At 36.4% G+C, this 18,956-nt stretch overlaps 1 protein-coding gene across 1 annotated transcript in view; it reads right to left on the bottom strand.

Annotated features, from left to right (window-relative positions):
* Nucleotides 1-18,956, bottom strand: part of LOC150092769 (ciliary microtubule-associated protein 3) — a 102,996-nt gene that overhangs the window by 66,381 nt on the left and 17,659 nt on the right. The window contains exon 3 of the mRNA XM_090414742.1: nucleotides 4,481-4,585. Coding sequence (XP_090270868.1) covers nucleotides 4,481-4,585 — 105 coding nt within the window. The remainder of the gene's footprint in view (nucleotides 1-4,480; nucleotides 4,586-18,956) is intronic.

Genomic DNA, 18,956 nt, shown 5'->3' with positions numbered 1-18,956 from the left:
GCCAGATTTTTGTGCTGTCAATTAGAATAATGTTCTTTTATATCATAATTCAAATGTACTCATATACAATACATTACTGAAAGTAACAAAATACTAAGCAAAATATCCAGATCAGTGCTTGTAATCTTGAGATTCCAATTTTTATATAACTGAGTCTTTATTATTATACAGGCATCTCCAATGAGTCATTCTAGGACTCCCTGAGTGAGGCCAGTAATAACCCATAACCATATCAAATGTTTTAAACTCAACTCCTTAACCACACATGCAAAAATATCTAGCTTTCACATACCAGCTAACCATATTTACTTAATTTCTGGCAATAATCTCTTGTTCTTCCTTCTTCTTCTTCGAAGTTTGGAAAAATTTCTTTTGTAGTATTTTATAAAATCCTTTTAGTAATTTATGGTTCTATTACATCCCCTCTTTTCCACCTAATAACCAAATTGACCCACAAACTTTCAATTTAGCCTTAAAGGGAGTATGCCACAAACTTGTTACCATCTCACTCATTTCTGGATACTCTTCACGACTTCCTCATCTCCAGGAAACCCAATAACCAATCTATGCACATTGGTTCAGTCATGCACAGATTTGGTTGTATCAAAGACTTATAGACGTGATCTCCCTCATTACCTACTTGTTTGTCAGTGTTTTATCAATATCTAATCGAACAAATTAGCACAAAAAACTTTGTGCTATTTTGTTCACTTCTGCAAATGTTCTCCTGAACTTCAGCATCCTGTCCACTTTCAACCCTGGATTCTTAGCATCAATTTCTTGCAGTGCAGTTCTAACAACAACCCAAAACGCATAACCATACAATTTACAACATGGAACTGGCAACTATTATCACAGCAGCATTCCAAGCAGAGAATACTTGTAGTATCAATACCTTTGGCATAAATCACAGTTCAATGATTTATATGAAATAATTTTGGTATCAAATGAAATCATAGTGAATCACTATCCAAAGTAGTGAGCTAAGTTCATATCTGGAATCCACACTAGCTATAGCCAATCTTCAGTGACATTCTCTTGTGCTAGGCAAATTAATCAATATTCAGAAAGAGGTTCAACTGGCTGAATCTGTGGCAGTCAGACGTGTTAATGAGGTGTCGAACTCCATCGTTGCAGAAGTATGGAAGAAGATATATAGAAGAGGACATAGATGACTAGATGCATGGCAATATCATGCTTCATATACATCGAAAACTGAACATCTTTAGATTCTTAATGTGGTAATATGACTGAAAGCCTTTAAGTCAGGATCCATCTAGCCACTGCAATGATACCATTTATGTCTCGTGCATTGAAAGGCAGTGCTAGCCAGAGTACTGTTACAGTGTGATTGTTCTGGTGATGAGGCCACTAGAACGGAAACATCAAGGCAGGTGTTTCCATTCTATGAGACCACTGCTTCCTATGCCACACCATTCAGGTGTGATGTGCAGGCACCAAATCATCAGTAGACGAACTAGGTCTGGGTATTGTGTTTAGAAGAGTAGCCTCCATACTGCAATCTCTTGAGACTCATCCTCAGACTCTCTATATGAGGTTAATCAGAGTTGACTTTTAATTTAAAAAAAAATATCAGAGAACTGAGCTTTAATAAGTTTCTTTTATGATGGGCTTCTGAGAATACATATGTTATATCAAAACTGATCATCATTCTAGATGTTTTTAAAGTTAGATTCTATATGCTAATATTGAAATGGCAGGTTTTTTTTTTTTGGCAATTCATGGCCACATAATACAGCTTCAGTTGTTTTGGACTTTCTGAAATGACCAAAGTGACCTTGTCAAATAAACTGTTCTTTCTATTAAAGGGATAAAAATCCTATGTTGTTATATAGCCAGTAAGTGAAACTCAAGATCGAGAACTACGATCTATGAGTTTCAATGCCGAAAAAACTATCGGCGAAGGCAATTCGAAGCAAAGGTGGAGCAAGCTCCCTCACTATTCTTGATATTCTCTCATAATGTAAAACACAGCTCCTAGGAGATGTAATAATGTCATTACATTATGAGGAGAGGTCACTACCCAGACCGGTTTCAACCTTTTTCGAGGTCTCATCAGTGAGTAGGTAGACCTGGAAGATATCAAAGCTTATAGTGAAGGTATGTAAGTTCTTTTCACTAAGCTTTGATATCTTCCAGGTCTACCTACTCACTGATGAGACCTCAAAAAAGGTTGAAACCGGTCTGGGTAGTGACCTCTCCTCATAATGTAATGACAGTATTACATCTCCTAGGAGCTGTGTTTTACATTATGAGAGAATATCGAGAATAGTGAGGGAGCTTGCTCCACCTTTGCTTCGAATTGCCTTCGTCGATAGTTTTTTCGGCATTGAAACCCATAGATCGTAGTTCTCGATCTTGAGTTTCACTTACTGGCTATATAACAACATAGGATTTTTATCCCTTCAATATCTATTGCCAGAAAACTAGCCGTTTGGCTTTTCATTTTAATTACAAAACTGTTCTTTCTTTTATGTCAACAGAGATGCATTTACTACATGATAAAGTCGACAATATTTTTAGCATATAATCTATATAATGGTTGAGCATAATAGTGGTACAACCTTTAGTTTCTACTATTGGTCAGTATTCATTTCTTACTGTTTTTTGTAGTGACAGTTTTCCCCCCCTCCCCATGTATATTTTCAATCATACTAAATAGTATGAGAGTGCTTGCAGCTGGTGAGAGTAATCGTGAAATGATCGCCTGGGTTGTAGCTAGCCACATGAAGACTTTTGTGAGGAAAGGATATATGCAGAATTACAAGGCTAGTGATTATGACAGGCTTAGAAGAGCTTGGAGCTATAGCAGGAATGAAGAATTCAGGAAATAAATGTGCTGCTTGTGAACTAACAAAGAAATACTTAACATCATCAACGTGCGAATGTATTCTGAAGGTCTAAAAGGCTGAATGAAGGTTGAAGCATGAAATCTGGAAGAATGCACTTTGGAGGCAGCACTGATCAGGCTGATCTATAATTGGTAGCTTTATTACTACCTTTTGTGAAGTGGAACAATTTTACCTTCCTTCCACTCCTTTGGGACTTGTGTTTTTACAGGGAGTTAGTATCAGCCTTGGCATGCCTGTAACAGTGCAAGTCCCATAGGAGTGGAAGGAAGGTAAAAATGTTCCCTTCACAAAGGAAGGTGGTGATAAAAGGGAATAAATTATAGGCCAATCTGTATATCTGGAGTTGTATTTAAGATAATGGAGAGGTTGGTGAAAAATAGTTCACAAAAATGGGTTTATGACAGTAATATTCCTTGTGCTTGTTAGCATGACTTTATTAAAGTAAGTAATGTTCACCAAACCTGCTTATTCTATAATAAGGTATTGGACAAGGCATATACAGTGATATACTTACATTTTGCAAAAGCTTTTGACAGATTGTCATATCACTGGTAACTAAACTGAAGCAGATGGGATTAGATGGTAGATTAGTGAGTTTGACAGGCAACTGGCTCTCTGATAGATATCAGGAAGTTGTGCATGGGGGTGCAGTATCTTTGAAGAGGAGTCACTAGTGGTGCGCACAGAGATCTGTCTTGGGACCACTGTTATTTAATTTGTATATGAAATAATATTAGGATAAGTTTAATTGGTGACATACAACTGTTTGGAGATGATGCAAAACTGGGGAGGAGTGGTGAGGAACCAAGCAGATGTGGCTTTACACGAGGACTTGAATAAGTTATATGAATGGGCAACAGTATGGAATTGTCAGTTTGATGTTGCACAGTATAAAGTCCTACAATTTGGTAAGCAACAATGAGATGCAAAGTATACACTTGGTGGGAAATTTTGGAGGAAGTTGAGGAGACAAGAGACCTTGGAGTGGTGGTAGACAAGAATCTGAAATTCAGAGGTCACAGGTTTTGAAGTCATCACATCAGATTATGGCTATGATGTGGAGAACCTTAACATGTAGAAATAAAGAGATTCTGGTTTCATTGGATAAGGTTTTGATTAGGCCTCGTATGGACTATTGTGCACATATTTGGTCCCCTGGTTTTAATGGTGATGGAGATCCAGAGAAAACTGACTAAGGTGGTAACTGGTCTTAGGGACATGGAACAGAAGATATGATTGAAACATTTAAGTTGGTAAAGGGTTGTTACCAGAATAATGTGGAAGAAATTTTTCACAGAATTGGGGAAGGGGTAGAACAAGGGGGTCATCACTGGAAGCTGTATAAGGAGGGTGTGAGCAGTAGCAGGTTTGTACAGAGAAAGCTGGTGTGTGGAATGCACTGCCTGATATTGTGGTGAATGCAGGCGAGTTTAAAGCATGGCTTGATGGCCTTTATGTGTAACAACGCATATCCCCACCCCCAAAATGAGTATTTTGAATCCATGGAAATCTGGTGTTAATAATAATAAATCACTGCTTACAGAAAACTATATTTCAAAAATGTATTCTTAATAACAGTGAATAAATTATTACAAAAACATACTTACTGACAGAAATAGTTTACCAATACGTGGACCTGTTCTCAAACCAAATCCCCATCCTTTTTTATTAGTTGCAGTACGTTTTTCTTGTTCATAAATGCCTGAATTATACTAAAAAGAATAAATGAGATATTTAAAGTAACATATTCGGTATATTTAGATCACAAATTTTAAATGCATATCAAATGTCACAAGAAAGAAAAAAAATAACTTTGCGACATGTTTAAAAATAAGTTTTGGATTTAATGGAGACAAATTTATGCTCTTTGCTCAAAATATTTCATTTTCAGTTGCAGGACAAATTAATAAACACCTTTGCTGATTGATAACTTATGAGCAATTTTGTTTAAACTCCCAACTATTTCCAAGTGGATGAAATACTCTGACTACCTTAGGATTATTTATGGATCAAAACATTATGAACATTCTTCCCTGTATCATATTATTATAAAAGTATCTCCATGGAATTCAACCTATCCTCATAGGCAATATTCCACACTTATCATCATGGGGAGACCACACTAAATTTTATATGCACAAAACCTATCATGCCTCTCATTAAACTCATTCACTGTCAGGACACTCAACTAATTCTGTAAATATATTCCACTCATTCACCACTCTCCATGCAAGTCTAGTCCACACACTCTTACACAACTTCCACAGATGACCCCCTAGTTCTCTTACTATGTGGTTTGTATTGAAAAATTTCCTTTGCATTAGTTTTATAAAATCCCTTTAATATAAGTTTCTATCATATCCCCTCTTTTTTGCCAGTCAACTAAACAATGTAACCCACACACTTTCAACCTATCCTCATAAGCAATATTCCACAGACCTATCACCAGGCCACTTGTCTCTGAATCCACTGTGCCACTAACTGATCACCAAGAAACCCAGATGACCAAATCTGTGCACAGCAGTCAAGATGCTGTCACATCATAGCCTTATAAAGAGGGATAATAACTTCCCTATCTTTATTTGTATGGTTTTCATAATCCAAGTAATCCTTTAAACTTAGTTTACTAACTTTTGCAATATCTATCTGTCTGCTATTATCCCCAATTTCCTAGACTCATCAATTTATGCGAGTTTAAAGCAACTCGCATAAATGGCTTGATGGCTTTGTATCATATCAATGTGATACAAAGTATGTAACCTTTTCAAACCAAAGTGCAAAACCTTACATTTTGTAACATTAAATTGACAATCATTAACCTTCATGCACAGTGCCAACTTATTTAAAAAAGCAAATGAGGCTGAATAAATGCAAAAGAAGTTGAGCCTAGAGTCCTAAACAGTTTCCCCCCTAGTGGGCTAAACTGGGTTGTCTTGGCTATAGGGCTGACGTTCTTAAAATGTATGCTTCCCAGATTTGGGGCAGTCTCATGCACCAAAATTTGTCGAGGTTTGGAAAGTTTCTGAGATGGATTCAATGAATAGTCTTTCATACTTTTATTTGCTGCAGTGTAATATAGTGGCCTTCTTTCAGCATATCCTGTGGTGGGTGTCCAAAGCATGGTCAGCAAGTACTAAGTGGCTGTAGTTCTTGTGTTCTGATATTGGCTGTCCTGCCTGTTTGGCCATAGTAGGATAGTTTAGAACTGCAAGGTACCTGGTAGGTCTAGGGGATGTGGAATAGATAAGAGATGCCAATTTCTTATGTGGGCTGTAACTGTTTGTAAGGTCATATTTCCTTAGGATTTTTGTATATTTTTTTGGATGTGCCCTGGATATATAGAATGGTGATAAATTTTGAGTAATCTCTGCTTTGAAGGGAGAGGGAAGAGGGGGGGGGTGTTGCTGTTACATGGTTTTATTATTTTTGTGGATTTTTTTGCGGTTGTTGCCACTGGCTAAGAAAGTGTAAGGATATGGTCAAGTTCAGTAGTTAGTGATCTGTCATACAAACAGATTAATTTTTCCCTATTATACAGTAGAATCTGCTTATTGTGATTGCAGATAATATTATCAATTGGCTATTGTTATCAAAATCAGCCAGTCCCAAAACACAACATTTAAAATAATCCATCTATTATAATCAACGTTCCAGTTACTGTTATCAAAATCCTTGAATATTTAGCCTTTTGCATCTCAGAATTCCAAGAAATAAGGGTTAATATTTGTCTAAGGGTTCTTTGTCAAATTTTCAGGAGAAAATTTGACAAAGAACATTTGTCAAAATCTGACTTTTTTTTGTTGTTAATCTTCCTTTAATCTTATATGTTCCAAGCAAATGTAGGTGATTTTAATCTTCCAGGCAAATACAGGGGGGGGGGGGTATAAATACAGTCTAATTGTGATTTTGCTTTTATTTTCATGCTCTCTTTCAGTAAGTGAATCTCACTTGAAGTGCTCATTAAAATAGCCCTTAGCATTATGGCAGAAGCAAGTAAATGTAAAGATTTATCTTTTCAAGAAAAGCAAAGAATTTTGGAGTGCTATGATAACTTGCACAAAATGAGTCAGCGTAGTGCAGCTGTACATTTGAAAATTTCAGCCACTCTTGTGTAGATCTTAAAAAACAGATCAAACATTGAAACTTCAGCTCTTACTAATGAGAACATGGATCAGAAGAGAGCCCGATCTGGTAAGCATGAACCCGCATTAAAAATTTGGTTTAGTAATGTTCGTGAAAAGAATGCTTCGATTAATGGGCCTTTGATGCATCAAAAAAGCAGAACTTGCAAAAACAATGGGCAAAGAAAATTTTACCACAACTAATGGATGGTTTAACAGGTGGAAAAAGTGAGAGAAAATTGTGTACAAGCATATTCATCATGTAGAAAAAAGTGCTGATTTTTTATCAGCTAATGTGTGGATTAAGACTGAGTGGCCAAAAAGTATTGCTGAATATTCTCCTGAGGATATTTACATGTAGATGAAACAGGACTCTATTTTCATGCAATGCTTGAGCATACTTATTTGTTTAAAAATGAAAGTATTAAAGGATTTAAATCTTCAAAAGATAAAGTGACAGTTCTTTGTTGCACTAATATGAAAGATGAGAAATGAGAGAGCTTCTAATGATTGTAAAAAAGTAAAAATCCTCTGTGTTTTAAAGGTGTAAAAAGTTTGTTCTGTTGACTACTGTTCTAGTGCAAATGTTTGGATGACTAATGCCATTTTCAACAAGTGGTTAGTCAAGTACGATCTTCAAACAATTTATTGTTAAAGAACAAAGTAATTTTCTTGCCTTCGAACACTAAATCATTAATTCAACCATGTGACCAAGGCATCATACGAGCTTTTAAAGCTTATTATCGCAGGGAAGTTCGTGCAAGAATTTATTGTTAAAGAACAAAGTAATTTTCTTGCCTTCAAACACTACATCATTAATTCAACCATGTGAACTAAGGCATCATACGAGCTTTTAAAGCTTATTATCGCAAGGAAGTTCGTGCAAGAATTATAGCTGAACTTGATTATATAAAAACCAATCTGGTGCAAGTGCAATTGCAAAAATGATTTCCCTTCTTGATGCATTACATTTGGTAGCAATCTCATGAAAGCAAATCTTAGAGAAGACTATTGAAAATCTTAGAAAAAGATTGATCTTTTAAGATAAACTCTGAAACTCCTTCCAAAGAATTTGAATATCTTACAAATGAAATTTTTGATAAAACCCCAGATGGTATGTCAAAAGAAGAATTTGAAAATTGGTTGGATATTGATAACAACGTTGAAGTGTGGCTACAATGACAGTGTTGAAATATGTCAAGCTGCTTCCAATGAGAACTTTAAACTAATAGAAGAAGGTGAACCTAATACAAGTATAGAAGAACAAAATTTAGAAGCTCTACAAATATTTCGTCACAGTGTGCAACATAGAGCAACAAACTTCAAAAGGCATTGTGAGTATGAGCTATTTATTCAAGAACTACTATATTCAAACACAAGACATAACACTAGATAAGTTTTTAAAATAAACTTTATGTTGTTGCTTATTAAAAAGTTGTTTATAACAATAAATTAAATTATGTCATAATAATAAATTGAAATAAACGATGCAAATTTTTTACATCCTTTGCTTAATGTTATCAGCCAGTTATCGAAAAGTGACTGTCCCAAAGTGATCACAGTAAGCGGCATCTACTATATATGGTTTTTATAACCTCATATTGTTGCAGGGGAGGGGGTGACTGCATGTACCTGTATGTGTAGGTTTTCTGTAAATGGAGAATGCCAGGAATCCTTCAGACTGGCATGCATTCAGAGTATCTAGGAATGGGAGGCAGTTGTTGTTTTCCTTTTCCAAGGTAAACTGGATCCTAGGGTGTTGACTGTTTAGGTGTGTTAACAAAATTGTTGAGCATATCCAGGTTATGCAGCCATGTAGCATAGCCAGACAGGGTGTTTTTGTGGGGAAGAGTTAAAACTTTTCTTCAAGGTCTCCATAAAGAATTTGGCCAGGGGCGGAGAGAGTGGAAAACACATGGTAGTCCCTTCTGTTTGTAGAATTTTCCTTGCCAAACAAAATAGCCTGAGTTCATGGTGAACTGAAATAGGGCTGAGATTATTGGGAGGAAATATAGCTTGGATGAGCTGTATGGTATTTGAGTGAGACATTGGTGAATAAGCAAGAAACATCAAAATTGATCATTATGTGAGTGTGTGTGTGTGTTGGAGTGTGAGCTTTTCTATACTGGCTTTAAGGTAGGCTGAGGGTGTTTTTTTTTATGTGAAGGTGTGTTGCCAGTATATTGTGTGAGCACTTTGGCTAAATGTTTTGCTAATTTGTATGTGAGTGAATCAATGCCATCCACAATTGGACATAACGGAACATTCTGTTCATATGCTTTTGGTAGTCCATATATCCTGGGGGGGGGGGGAGTATAGAGTTATAAGGTTTTAATCTATAACTTCCACAGGTAACCTTTTTAGGGAGGCTATGGAGTGTTCTGATTTGTGTGCTGGTGGGACAATAATCACCTTGCAGTTGTAAACTATCCTACTATGGCCAAACAGGCAGGACAGCCAATATCAGGATATCCAAACACAAGAAATACATTCGCTTCCACCAATATAGCCACTCACGACTTACTGACAATGCTTTGGACACCCACCACAGGATACAATGGAAGAAGGCTACTGTTACACCACAGCAAATACAAGTATGAAAGACTATTCACTGAATCTGCCCTAGCTTAAAAAAAATTTCCAAAAACCTCAACAAATTTGAATGCATGAAACTGCCCCAAATCCTGGAAGCATACATTTTAAGAATGCTAGCCCAATGTCCAAGACAACCCAATTTAGTCCACTAGGAGGCACTGTTTAGAACTCTAGGTCTGACTTTTGTTGACTTTATTCAGTCTCATTTGCTCAGTAGTGCATGCATGCACATATTGTTTTTGTGATCCGTGATGATGGCAATGTAACACTGCTGAAATATAGGAAAGTATTAATTAAAGTTTTTTATAATTAATATTCAAGCATATTTTATTATTTCCTGAAAAATTAAAAGCTATGTATAAGCTTATCTACATGAATAAACACTCTCCCCTTATTTCTGATACTTCTGACATTCATTGGCAATTTGTCTTTGAGTGATGGATGTGTGCTGAGAAAGAGTACACATTTCTGAATGCTTTCTTGGAGATGTATCCATTTTTTAGCTACACAAAATGAATAAAACAATAAGAATGTCAACTTGTTTACATTATTAAAAACATACAACACTAATGAGCATCGTAAAGACAGTTAAAACATGCAGCACTCAACCAAAATAATTGTGAAATGAAACAAAAACCAAACCAAAACCAAAAACTTAATGAATGGCTTGTTTAAATTAATTTGTTTGCTACTGTAGTATTAATTTTTCCTGGCACTACAACAAGAGGATGTGATATAAACCAGATTTCCGGTAGACAGGCTTTGACCATGCTAAACCATCATGAGGTGATGACCTCTGAATACTTGATCATTATGGTGATTAAACGACTCTTCAGTGATGAAAATCCTCATCTGTGAAGAGGATATCTGCCTGTTGTTTGCATACTGCCAGAGAGGTGCCATTTGATTTTATCACCCTCTCCCACATACCTTGTGGTGTTAGGAAGTGTCCAGTAAGATGACCATAAGCTCTCACCCCAGGTCATCAGTTAGTAGATGTGATATTGTTCTTTGTGAAATGTTCATATTTCATGACATCACTTTCTGCGTTCTCACAGGATTACAGCAGAGGCATGCTGCTGTAATCCTGTGAGATTCTGGTCTTCTCATAAGCTCACTAGTAAATTTTTGATACTTTATTCTTTCTATATTTGGCTATAAAATAGAGATGGATCCTTATATCCTCCATTTTAATATAATAAACTATCATTTAATTTCATAGAGAACATCGTATTTAAAAATGCATTCACAGACCTCACAAGCTGCTATGTCCCCTAACATAGCATGGTTGACCTCTTCTTTGGCAATCATGTACGTCTTCTGTATTGTTATAATGGTTAATAGTCTAATACATAAACACCCTACTGATCTTTAGTGTTTTTAGCGTAATGAAATAACATGTGGCTGCATTCCAACCTTGTGAAGTGCTATTACAGCTACATGGTTCTTGTAATCTCCCCACTGCATGTTAACCCAAACAGCTAGACAACTTTCTCCCCTGATATACGCACGAATGGTGGGTGTGCACAGCACCAGTAAAGAAACTGGGCTCACACAATTCTGCAGGCAGCATGAGAGTGTGCAGAAGGTGTAACAGTATATATGGCAAGACTGTGTGTGTATATATGCATATTCGGCTATGAAATAAGCACGTATCTTTAATATCTCCTATTTATGTTTATTTTACATTGCCAAAATGAAGACTTTTCAGATCTTTCTTTGATAAAAAGAGAAATCAAAATTTTGCTTTCCCTAAATATAATAACTGTCATAATTTTAAGTATAGAGCCAAGATGCTTCGATTTGAAATAAGTGAGCATATTATAATGGAGGATATTATGGATCCGTCCATATTTTATAGCCAAACATAGAAAGAAACTTAAGTTTCAAAAATTTACTAGAGTTTGTAAGAACATAATCTTCTCATAAGCTTTCTTTCTAGCCAATTTTTGAAAGCAAGAAAATTTTTTAACATTTCTTTCCATATTTTGCTATGAAATATAGATGTCTGTAATATTTTATATAGGATAAATACAAGCTGCTTAGTTCTATAGTTTAATATTTTATTATGTACCCACTGACAGATCACTTATGAATTTAACTTTCTGACATAGGTTAGGTACAGCATTGAATGGGCTTTTTGTCACTTAGTAGAGCGACAGATCAGAGTTTGATAAGTTTAGTAGTGATTTTGGGTTACTCAGTAAGATTTAGAGTGATCTTGTAGGTCATTCAGAGTTTATGGAGGTTACCCCTGCACACCTCAGATTTTTTTAACTTGGTCAGTTTGAAGTCTAGTGTTTCAGGCTAGTTAAACTTACTTATTGCATTAATAAAACATGAATAACTACAATGTTCTCATAAGGTCACTAGTAAATTTTTGAAACTATATTCTTTTTATATTTGGCTATAAAATATAGATGGATCCATGATATTCTCCATTTCAATATAATAAACTATCATTTAATTTCATAGAGAACATTGTATTTAAAAAGCAATACTACATAAAATCAGAAAAAAAAAAAATTGTACTTATTTCTTTAAATAACAAAAATATTAATGGAACTTGATTCTAGTAGCAAGGCTTATATGTTGGTTAGACATAACTGGTAATTAGTTTACGGAATTAACAACGCAAATGAAGTATATTAATTAAAGGTAACTTTAATGAATCACTTCTATATTTTGGCAACGTCACATTGCCATCTTCAGGAACATAAAGATATGGTATGTGCACGCAGGCACTAACACAAAGCAAATGAGGAAGGAAGCAAGAAACTAATATTGTTCCTAAAGTCCTAATGGTGCCCTCTTGCGGGCTAATTTGGTAGTCTTGGCTGTTGGGCTGAAGTTCTCATAATGTAAGTCTCCCAAATTTGGGGTAGTTTCATGCACCCAAATTTATTGAGGTTAGGAACGTTTTTTAAAGCTGCTGAAGATTCTTTGAATAATCTTTCGTATTTAAACTTGCTGCGATGAATTATTTTTGTTTTTTTCCAACGAATTTTATGGTGGGTATCTAAGGCATGGTCTGCCAGCCCAGAGCGGCTGTACTGGTGAAACCGGATGTAGTCTTTGTGTTCTGAAATCCTGATAACTAATTCATCGCAGCAAGTTTAAATATGAAAGATTATTCAAGGAATCTTCAGCAGCTTTAAAAAACGTTCCTAACCTCAACAAATTTGGGTGCATGAAACTACCCCAAATTTGGGAGACTTACATTATGAGAACTTCAGCCCAACAGCCAAGACTACCAAATTAGCCCGCAAGAGGGCACCACACCATTAGGACTTTAGGAACAATATTAGTTTCTTGCTTTCTTCCTCATTTGCTTTGTGTTAGTGCCTGCATGCACATACCATATCTTTATGTTCCTGAAGATGGCAATGTGACGTTGCCGAAATATAGAAGTGATCCATTAAAGTTACCTTTAATTAATATACTTCATTTGCGTTGTTAATTCCGTAAACTAATTACCAATTAATGGAACTTATTTTAAATTGTGAAATATCACGAATAATTAGGGATTTGATAATCAAAATTAATTCACAACAAATTATGATGTAGACAAATGAATTTTTCTAATTTTTTTGGGGTAGCATATGTCTGGTTTCTTCATAAATATTCGGACTTCTGAAGAAAAAACTCTTTCAAGGAATACGCTGGTAGCTAATGTTGAAAGAAATTTTCTGGGAAATTGTACTGTGGAACAAGTTAACTCATCAGTCATGGAAACCCTTCTATTTGAATGGTTGTACAAGATAAAGGGAAGCTTTTCCCCTGATTGGATGCATCTAGCAAGAATTTTTCTGCTTTGGCCAGCCAAATACCAAATCTTTCTACTGATTTAGTCAAAGCTGAATATCTGAAAAACATGCCAAATACCAAACCAGAATCTAATATTAGGTGCATCCCTAATAAAAAATAAAGAAAAACAAAGAAAACCTTAAACCATAGCTCACCACATTTGTAAACCTATGACTGTATCATAGGTTTACAAATAAATCCCAGAAAGAAAAAACATTGTCTTTCTATGATAAATGCTATCAGCTAAAAGAACACTCAGATTACATGTTGGAAGAAATGGAAAAACAAACTGATTCTATTTGAATCCACCACATGGACATCATTTCTGACAATTCAAACATGCAATGACATTATCTACTACTTAGTAATGCACAAGTTGTTTGACCTTTTATCTGAATGTTGTGAGTATGACACACATACCCCTTGACTTCTGCTTATGATGGTCCACACTGGATAACTTCCAGACTGATGGTTTAACATCTTTTGGTTGGTGAATATATCCATCTACTACCAACAAGCCCACTAACATGAAGAAAGAAGATGTAAGATTTGGATGCTACAGATCAAGTTGAGTTCAGCATATTATTCAAACTGTGGTGGCATGGCCATTAATTCTGTAAAAAGATGTAGAAATTCATATGTAATTTTTTTTTTAACTGCGTTTTCTGGAGGTTCTTATACTCTCAAGTGAATGGCAAAAACCTGGTATGTCAGCACCCAATTTTCATGGAGAAAGAAATGGTATGTTAAGATTATTTTACTTATGAAGATGACAGAACATGGTATGCCAATACTCAGATCAAAGTCACTGAAATGAAGAAGAATGATTTCCTTGCTTTTTCACAACTTCTCAGTAATGTGCTGGTCAAACAAAACTTTGATGAAGGAGAGAAAGTACAATGCCTTAATATTAAATGGCTACAGCACTCAGCTTTGGGTAAAATCTATTTCAAAGCCTAGATGCTGAAACTGTTTAGAACTTTCGATCTAAAATAAAGGAAAAGGGAAACCAATTGGAGAGAACTTAGTAACTATACTGCTCTCTTATACAACACCCTTGGGAATTATTATTATTATTTAGTAATCTCCATGGAGCCAACACTCATCATGGGAGGCTCACTTAACCAGCAACATGTCTATCATAATGAGTTTTAAAGTTATTTACACTGCCTTGACATATTTTTTTAATACGAGTCTTGAAATATTAAACTTATCAGTTTAATATTTCAAGACATTAAACACTTCATGATAAGTTGACAGTCAAATTAGAGCAGATGGGGTGGGTTTATTAGATTAGTGCATTGGATTGGAGACTGGCTATCTGATAGGTATCAACAAGTTGTGTATGGGGGAGTAATATTAGGAAAAGGAAAGTCACTAGTGGAGTGCCTCAGGGCCATTACTGTTTAACTTGAATATTAATGATATCGGTGAAGATTTGGATGGAGATATTCAGGTGTTTGCAGATGAAGCAAAGTTGGGACGAACCATGAAGAGTAGTGAAGATGTTGTGGCCTTACAAGAAGACTTGAATAAATTGAGTGATTGGGCATGGAAATGGGGATGTGAGTTCAATGTTACAAAATGTAAGGTTTTAAAATTTGGAAAACAAAGATGGGATGCAGAATTTATGCTTGGTGAGGATATATTGTTGGCGGTGGAGAAAATAAGAGTTCTGGGGGTGATAGTGGATAAGGATCTAAAATTTAGGGAAGACATAGCCAAAATTGTGAAGACAACACAAAGAATTCTGGGAATGATGTGGAGGACACTGATGTGTAGAAGTAGGGAGATTCTTGTTCTGTTGTATAAAACTTTGATTAGGCCACACATGGACTATTGTGCCCAGATTTGGTTACCTGGTTTTCAGAAGGATGAAGAGATGTTGGAAAGGGTCCAAAGTTGGTAAGGGGTTGTTATAGGATCAATGCTGGAGAAGTTCTACAGAAAATAGTGGGAGAACCAGAGGTCATCCCTGGAAACTGTATAAAGAGGGTGTGAGTAGGAGAGTGAGAGGCAGGTTTTTTTCATGTAGAGTTGTAAATGATTGGAATGCCTTGCCTGAGAGTGTCGTGTCTGCAAGGAGTTTGAGTGTGTTTAAGACACAGTATGATGAGTTGTGTGTGTGTGTGTGATAAAAGGACCTCCCAGATGAGTCTTTGACTCCATGAAGTCTTGGGGTAGTAATAATAATAATAATCTGCACTTACAGCACACTCAGGCAATGCATTCCACTCACTAAAGATGTGAACTTCTTCACATCTTTATACAACTTTCAGGGATGACTTCTTGTTTTCTTCCCCATCTTAACATCCATGCTTTTTATAATTTCTTCTGTACTGATCTGATAGAATCCCATAACTAACCTGAAGGTCTATTATATCCCCTCTTTTCATCCTATCCACATTGCTCAAACGCTCTTCATAACCAACACTCCAGATTCCTGATATCACTTTTGTTATTGATCTTTGGACCCTCTAGTGCTTCCACATCATAATGAAATCTAGGTGACCAAATTTGAGCACAATACTCCATATGTGGTCTGACCAATGCCTTATATAGAGGCACCCCCACCTCCTTATCCCTACATGTCAATGTACTTATCATAGCAGCAATAGGAAGTGCAGCCTTTGCAACACTGTGCCCCACCCCAGAACTTCAGTCCACTGTCTATCTACCATCACTCCAAGATCCTGATTCTCATCCACTTTCTGAAATACAACTCCACCAATACAGTACATAGTCTTATATCTTTGTATCCCAAAGTGTAACACCTTTCATTTATTAATATTAAAACTGCAACCCCACTCATTTGTACAAGCTAAACGTCTATTCAAATCTTCCTGTAGAGAATTTACATCAGAACACTCCTGATAATTCGACCAAACTTTGCACCACTGGCAAACATTTGAAGATCCCCCAGTCAATCCACACAAAATATCATTAACAAATAAGATAAACAGCAGGGGGGGCTCAAGAACAGAACCCTGAAGTACACTACTGGTCACTCCTTTTCTGAGACACAGCCCCATCATATACAACTCGCTGGCATCATCCAGAAAGCCAATCTTTGATCCATCTAACCAATATGCTATCTATTCCTATCATCTGCAGCTTGTACACTAACTCATCATGTGATCATCATATGATAATCTATCAAATGCTTTTGCAAAGTCCAAGAATATCACTGTAGATTCTCCTTTATCCAATGCATTTGTCACCTTATCGTAAAACATAAGCAGAATGCTAAAACTATGCTTGTGGAGAGCTATTATTTTACCCTCTTTCCTACTCCTTAGGAACTTTCCCTGGAAGACTTTCAGTAAATGACCAGGATAAGGGCATGGCTAACTATTTCACACATTTTTTAAAAATATCTGGTGATATGTCATCCATTACAATCGCCTTATTAACATCTAACCCAAGCAACACTTGATGCACAGCTGATTCTTTCACTTTTAATTCTCCTAATTCTTGCCTCCCTTCTACATGTTGCTCAGTATCACTCACACCACTACGATATACACTGATGGAGTGCTCATTAAATAATTTGACTATATCATTTGCTGTGGTTACTCTGCTACCATAATTACAATGAGTGAGATCGCGCTGTTGAGCGGAGCGATACAAAGAGCATAGTGGCAGCTAGAGCGTATGAACAAAAGTCTACTGAGTGTACCAGCCAATAATAAAAAGTATGGTAGGAAAAATAAGAGTATGAGTGTGAACGTAAACAAAACGAAGGAGAGAGTGCTGTATGGAGATTCGTTAGTACAAGGTGTGTTAGTAGAGGATTTGACAAAATCGTACCAACCTGGTGTGACCATCAAGGACGTAACTGAGTCTATTAGAGAGCAAAAGGAAAGGGTGAAAGAAATGATTGTTGTGGCAGGTACGAATGATTTGAAAGGAGATAAAATGGAAATGATAGAGGACCTGAATGAATTGTTTGAGGTAGCAAAAGAAAAGAGTGAGAGAGTTAGGATGATTAGTCTTTTGCCGCAGTATGACAGTGAAGTGTTTAAAAGGAAGGCCATAATTGCAAATGACTTTATGTGTGGGTTATGTATGACGAGTGGTGTGGAATTTGTGGATGTGTGGAGTGAGTTCAATGGGCGAAAGGATCTATATAAGATGGATGGCTTGCATTTGAATGGATTCGGTGTAAGGAGACTTGAAAAAGTGTTGTTGAATGAAGTGGATGTGCACAATCAGAGAAACTAGATTTATTAAGGGTGGGGGGAGTAGATATGCAGACCTTAGGGAGGCAGTTGAGTGTATGAATGAGTATAATATGCCCGAGCGAATAAGGACAACAATCAGAATGGGATAGTTAGTATAAGGCATCAAGGTAGGGTTGGTGCTAATGGGGGTCTGAAATTCATGTACACTTATGTTAAGAGTATTAGGAACAAGAAGGAAGAATTTTTGGCCATGATTGGCACTTCCAGACCACAGGTTATTGACATCAGTGAAACATGGCTGACTGTAGATGATATAGCTAGTGGGATTGAATGTCATGGATATAGTGCATTCACAAATGACAGGGAAAATAAAATGGGGGGAGGAGTATTGTTGATGATAGCTGGTGAGCTGCAGCCAAGGAGAATAGAAGTTGAATTGCAGGATAGAGAAAAGAGCACATTTGAGGCTATTTGGTGTGAGATTGTGGCTAGCAGAACAAAATATACAGTTGGGTGCTGCTATAGACCAGGTGAAGGAAAAGATGGTGGAGATAGAATGCACAAGCAAATAGAAGAAATGAGTGGAAGGAGGGTAATTATTATGGGAGATTTCAACTATGGTCGCATTGATTGGAGTGAGGAGAGGACACATGGGAGGAAGGAATTGGATTTTACGCGGTTATTAAGGGACAACTATCTGTGACAGAATGTAATGTAAAATACTAGGGGTCAGAGAATGCTTGACCTAGTAATTGCATCTGAGGATATGGCTATAACAAATATGACCACATTGCCACCAATTGGTGAGAGTGATCATAGGGTCTTGACTTGGGAGGTGGCTAAAGGTGTGGAATTTACAATTAAGACATGGTACATGTGGCATTATCGGGCTAGTAAGTATGACAAGCTTAGGAGTTTGATTGGTTCAGTGCCATGGCATGTATAACTGCAAGGGCAAGAAGCTGATAGTGCATGGGAGGCAGTTAAGAAGTGTTTGCATGAAGCAATGGCTGACTGTATATCTAGAGTGCGAATAATAAATCAAGTAGGGGTTAAATGGATGAATAACACCATTAAGCTTGAGCTGCAAAAAAAGAAACAACTATGGAGGGAATTTAAGGAGAAAGGTGACCGGCAGGCACCTGAACGGTATAAAGCGCAGGTCAGAAGGGTAACGAGTGTGGTAAGAAAAGCAAAAAAGGATTATGAAAGAACATTGGCCATGCAGGCTAAAGAGAATCCTAAACAGTTTTTTCGATATGTTGCAAGTAAAAGAAAAAATGTATATGGGAGAACGATTTTAAAGAATGACGATGGTTGGGAGTAACTGAATCAGTTGATATAGTTGAGTTACTGAGTGAGCACTTTGCAAGAAT

This window comes from Typopeltis vanoorti, chromosome 25 (genome assembly GCF_054136105.1).
Source record: "Typopeltis vanoorti isolate ZY-2024b chromosome 25, IOZ_Tvanoo_1.0, whole genome shotgun sequence".
Lineage (NCBI taxonomy): Eukaryota > Metazoa > Arthropoda > Arachnida > Uropygi > Thelyphonidae > Typopeltis > Typopeltis vanoorti.
This window is presented reverse-complemented; position numbering and strand designations above follow the sequence as displayed.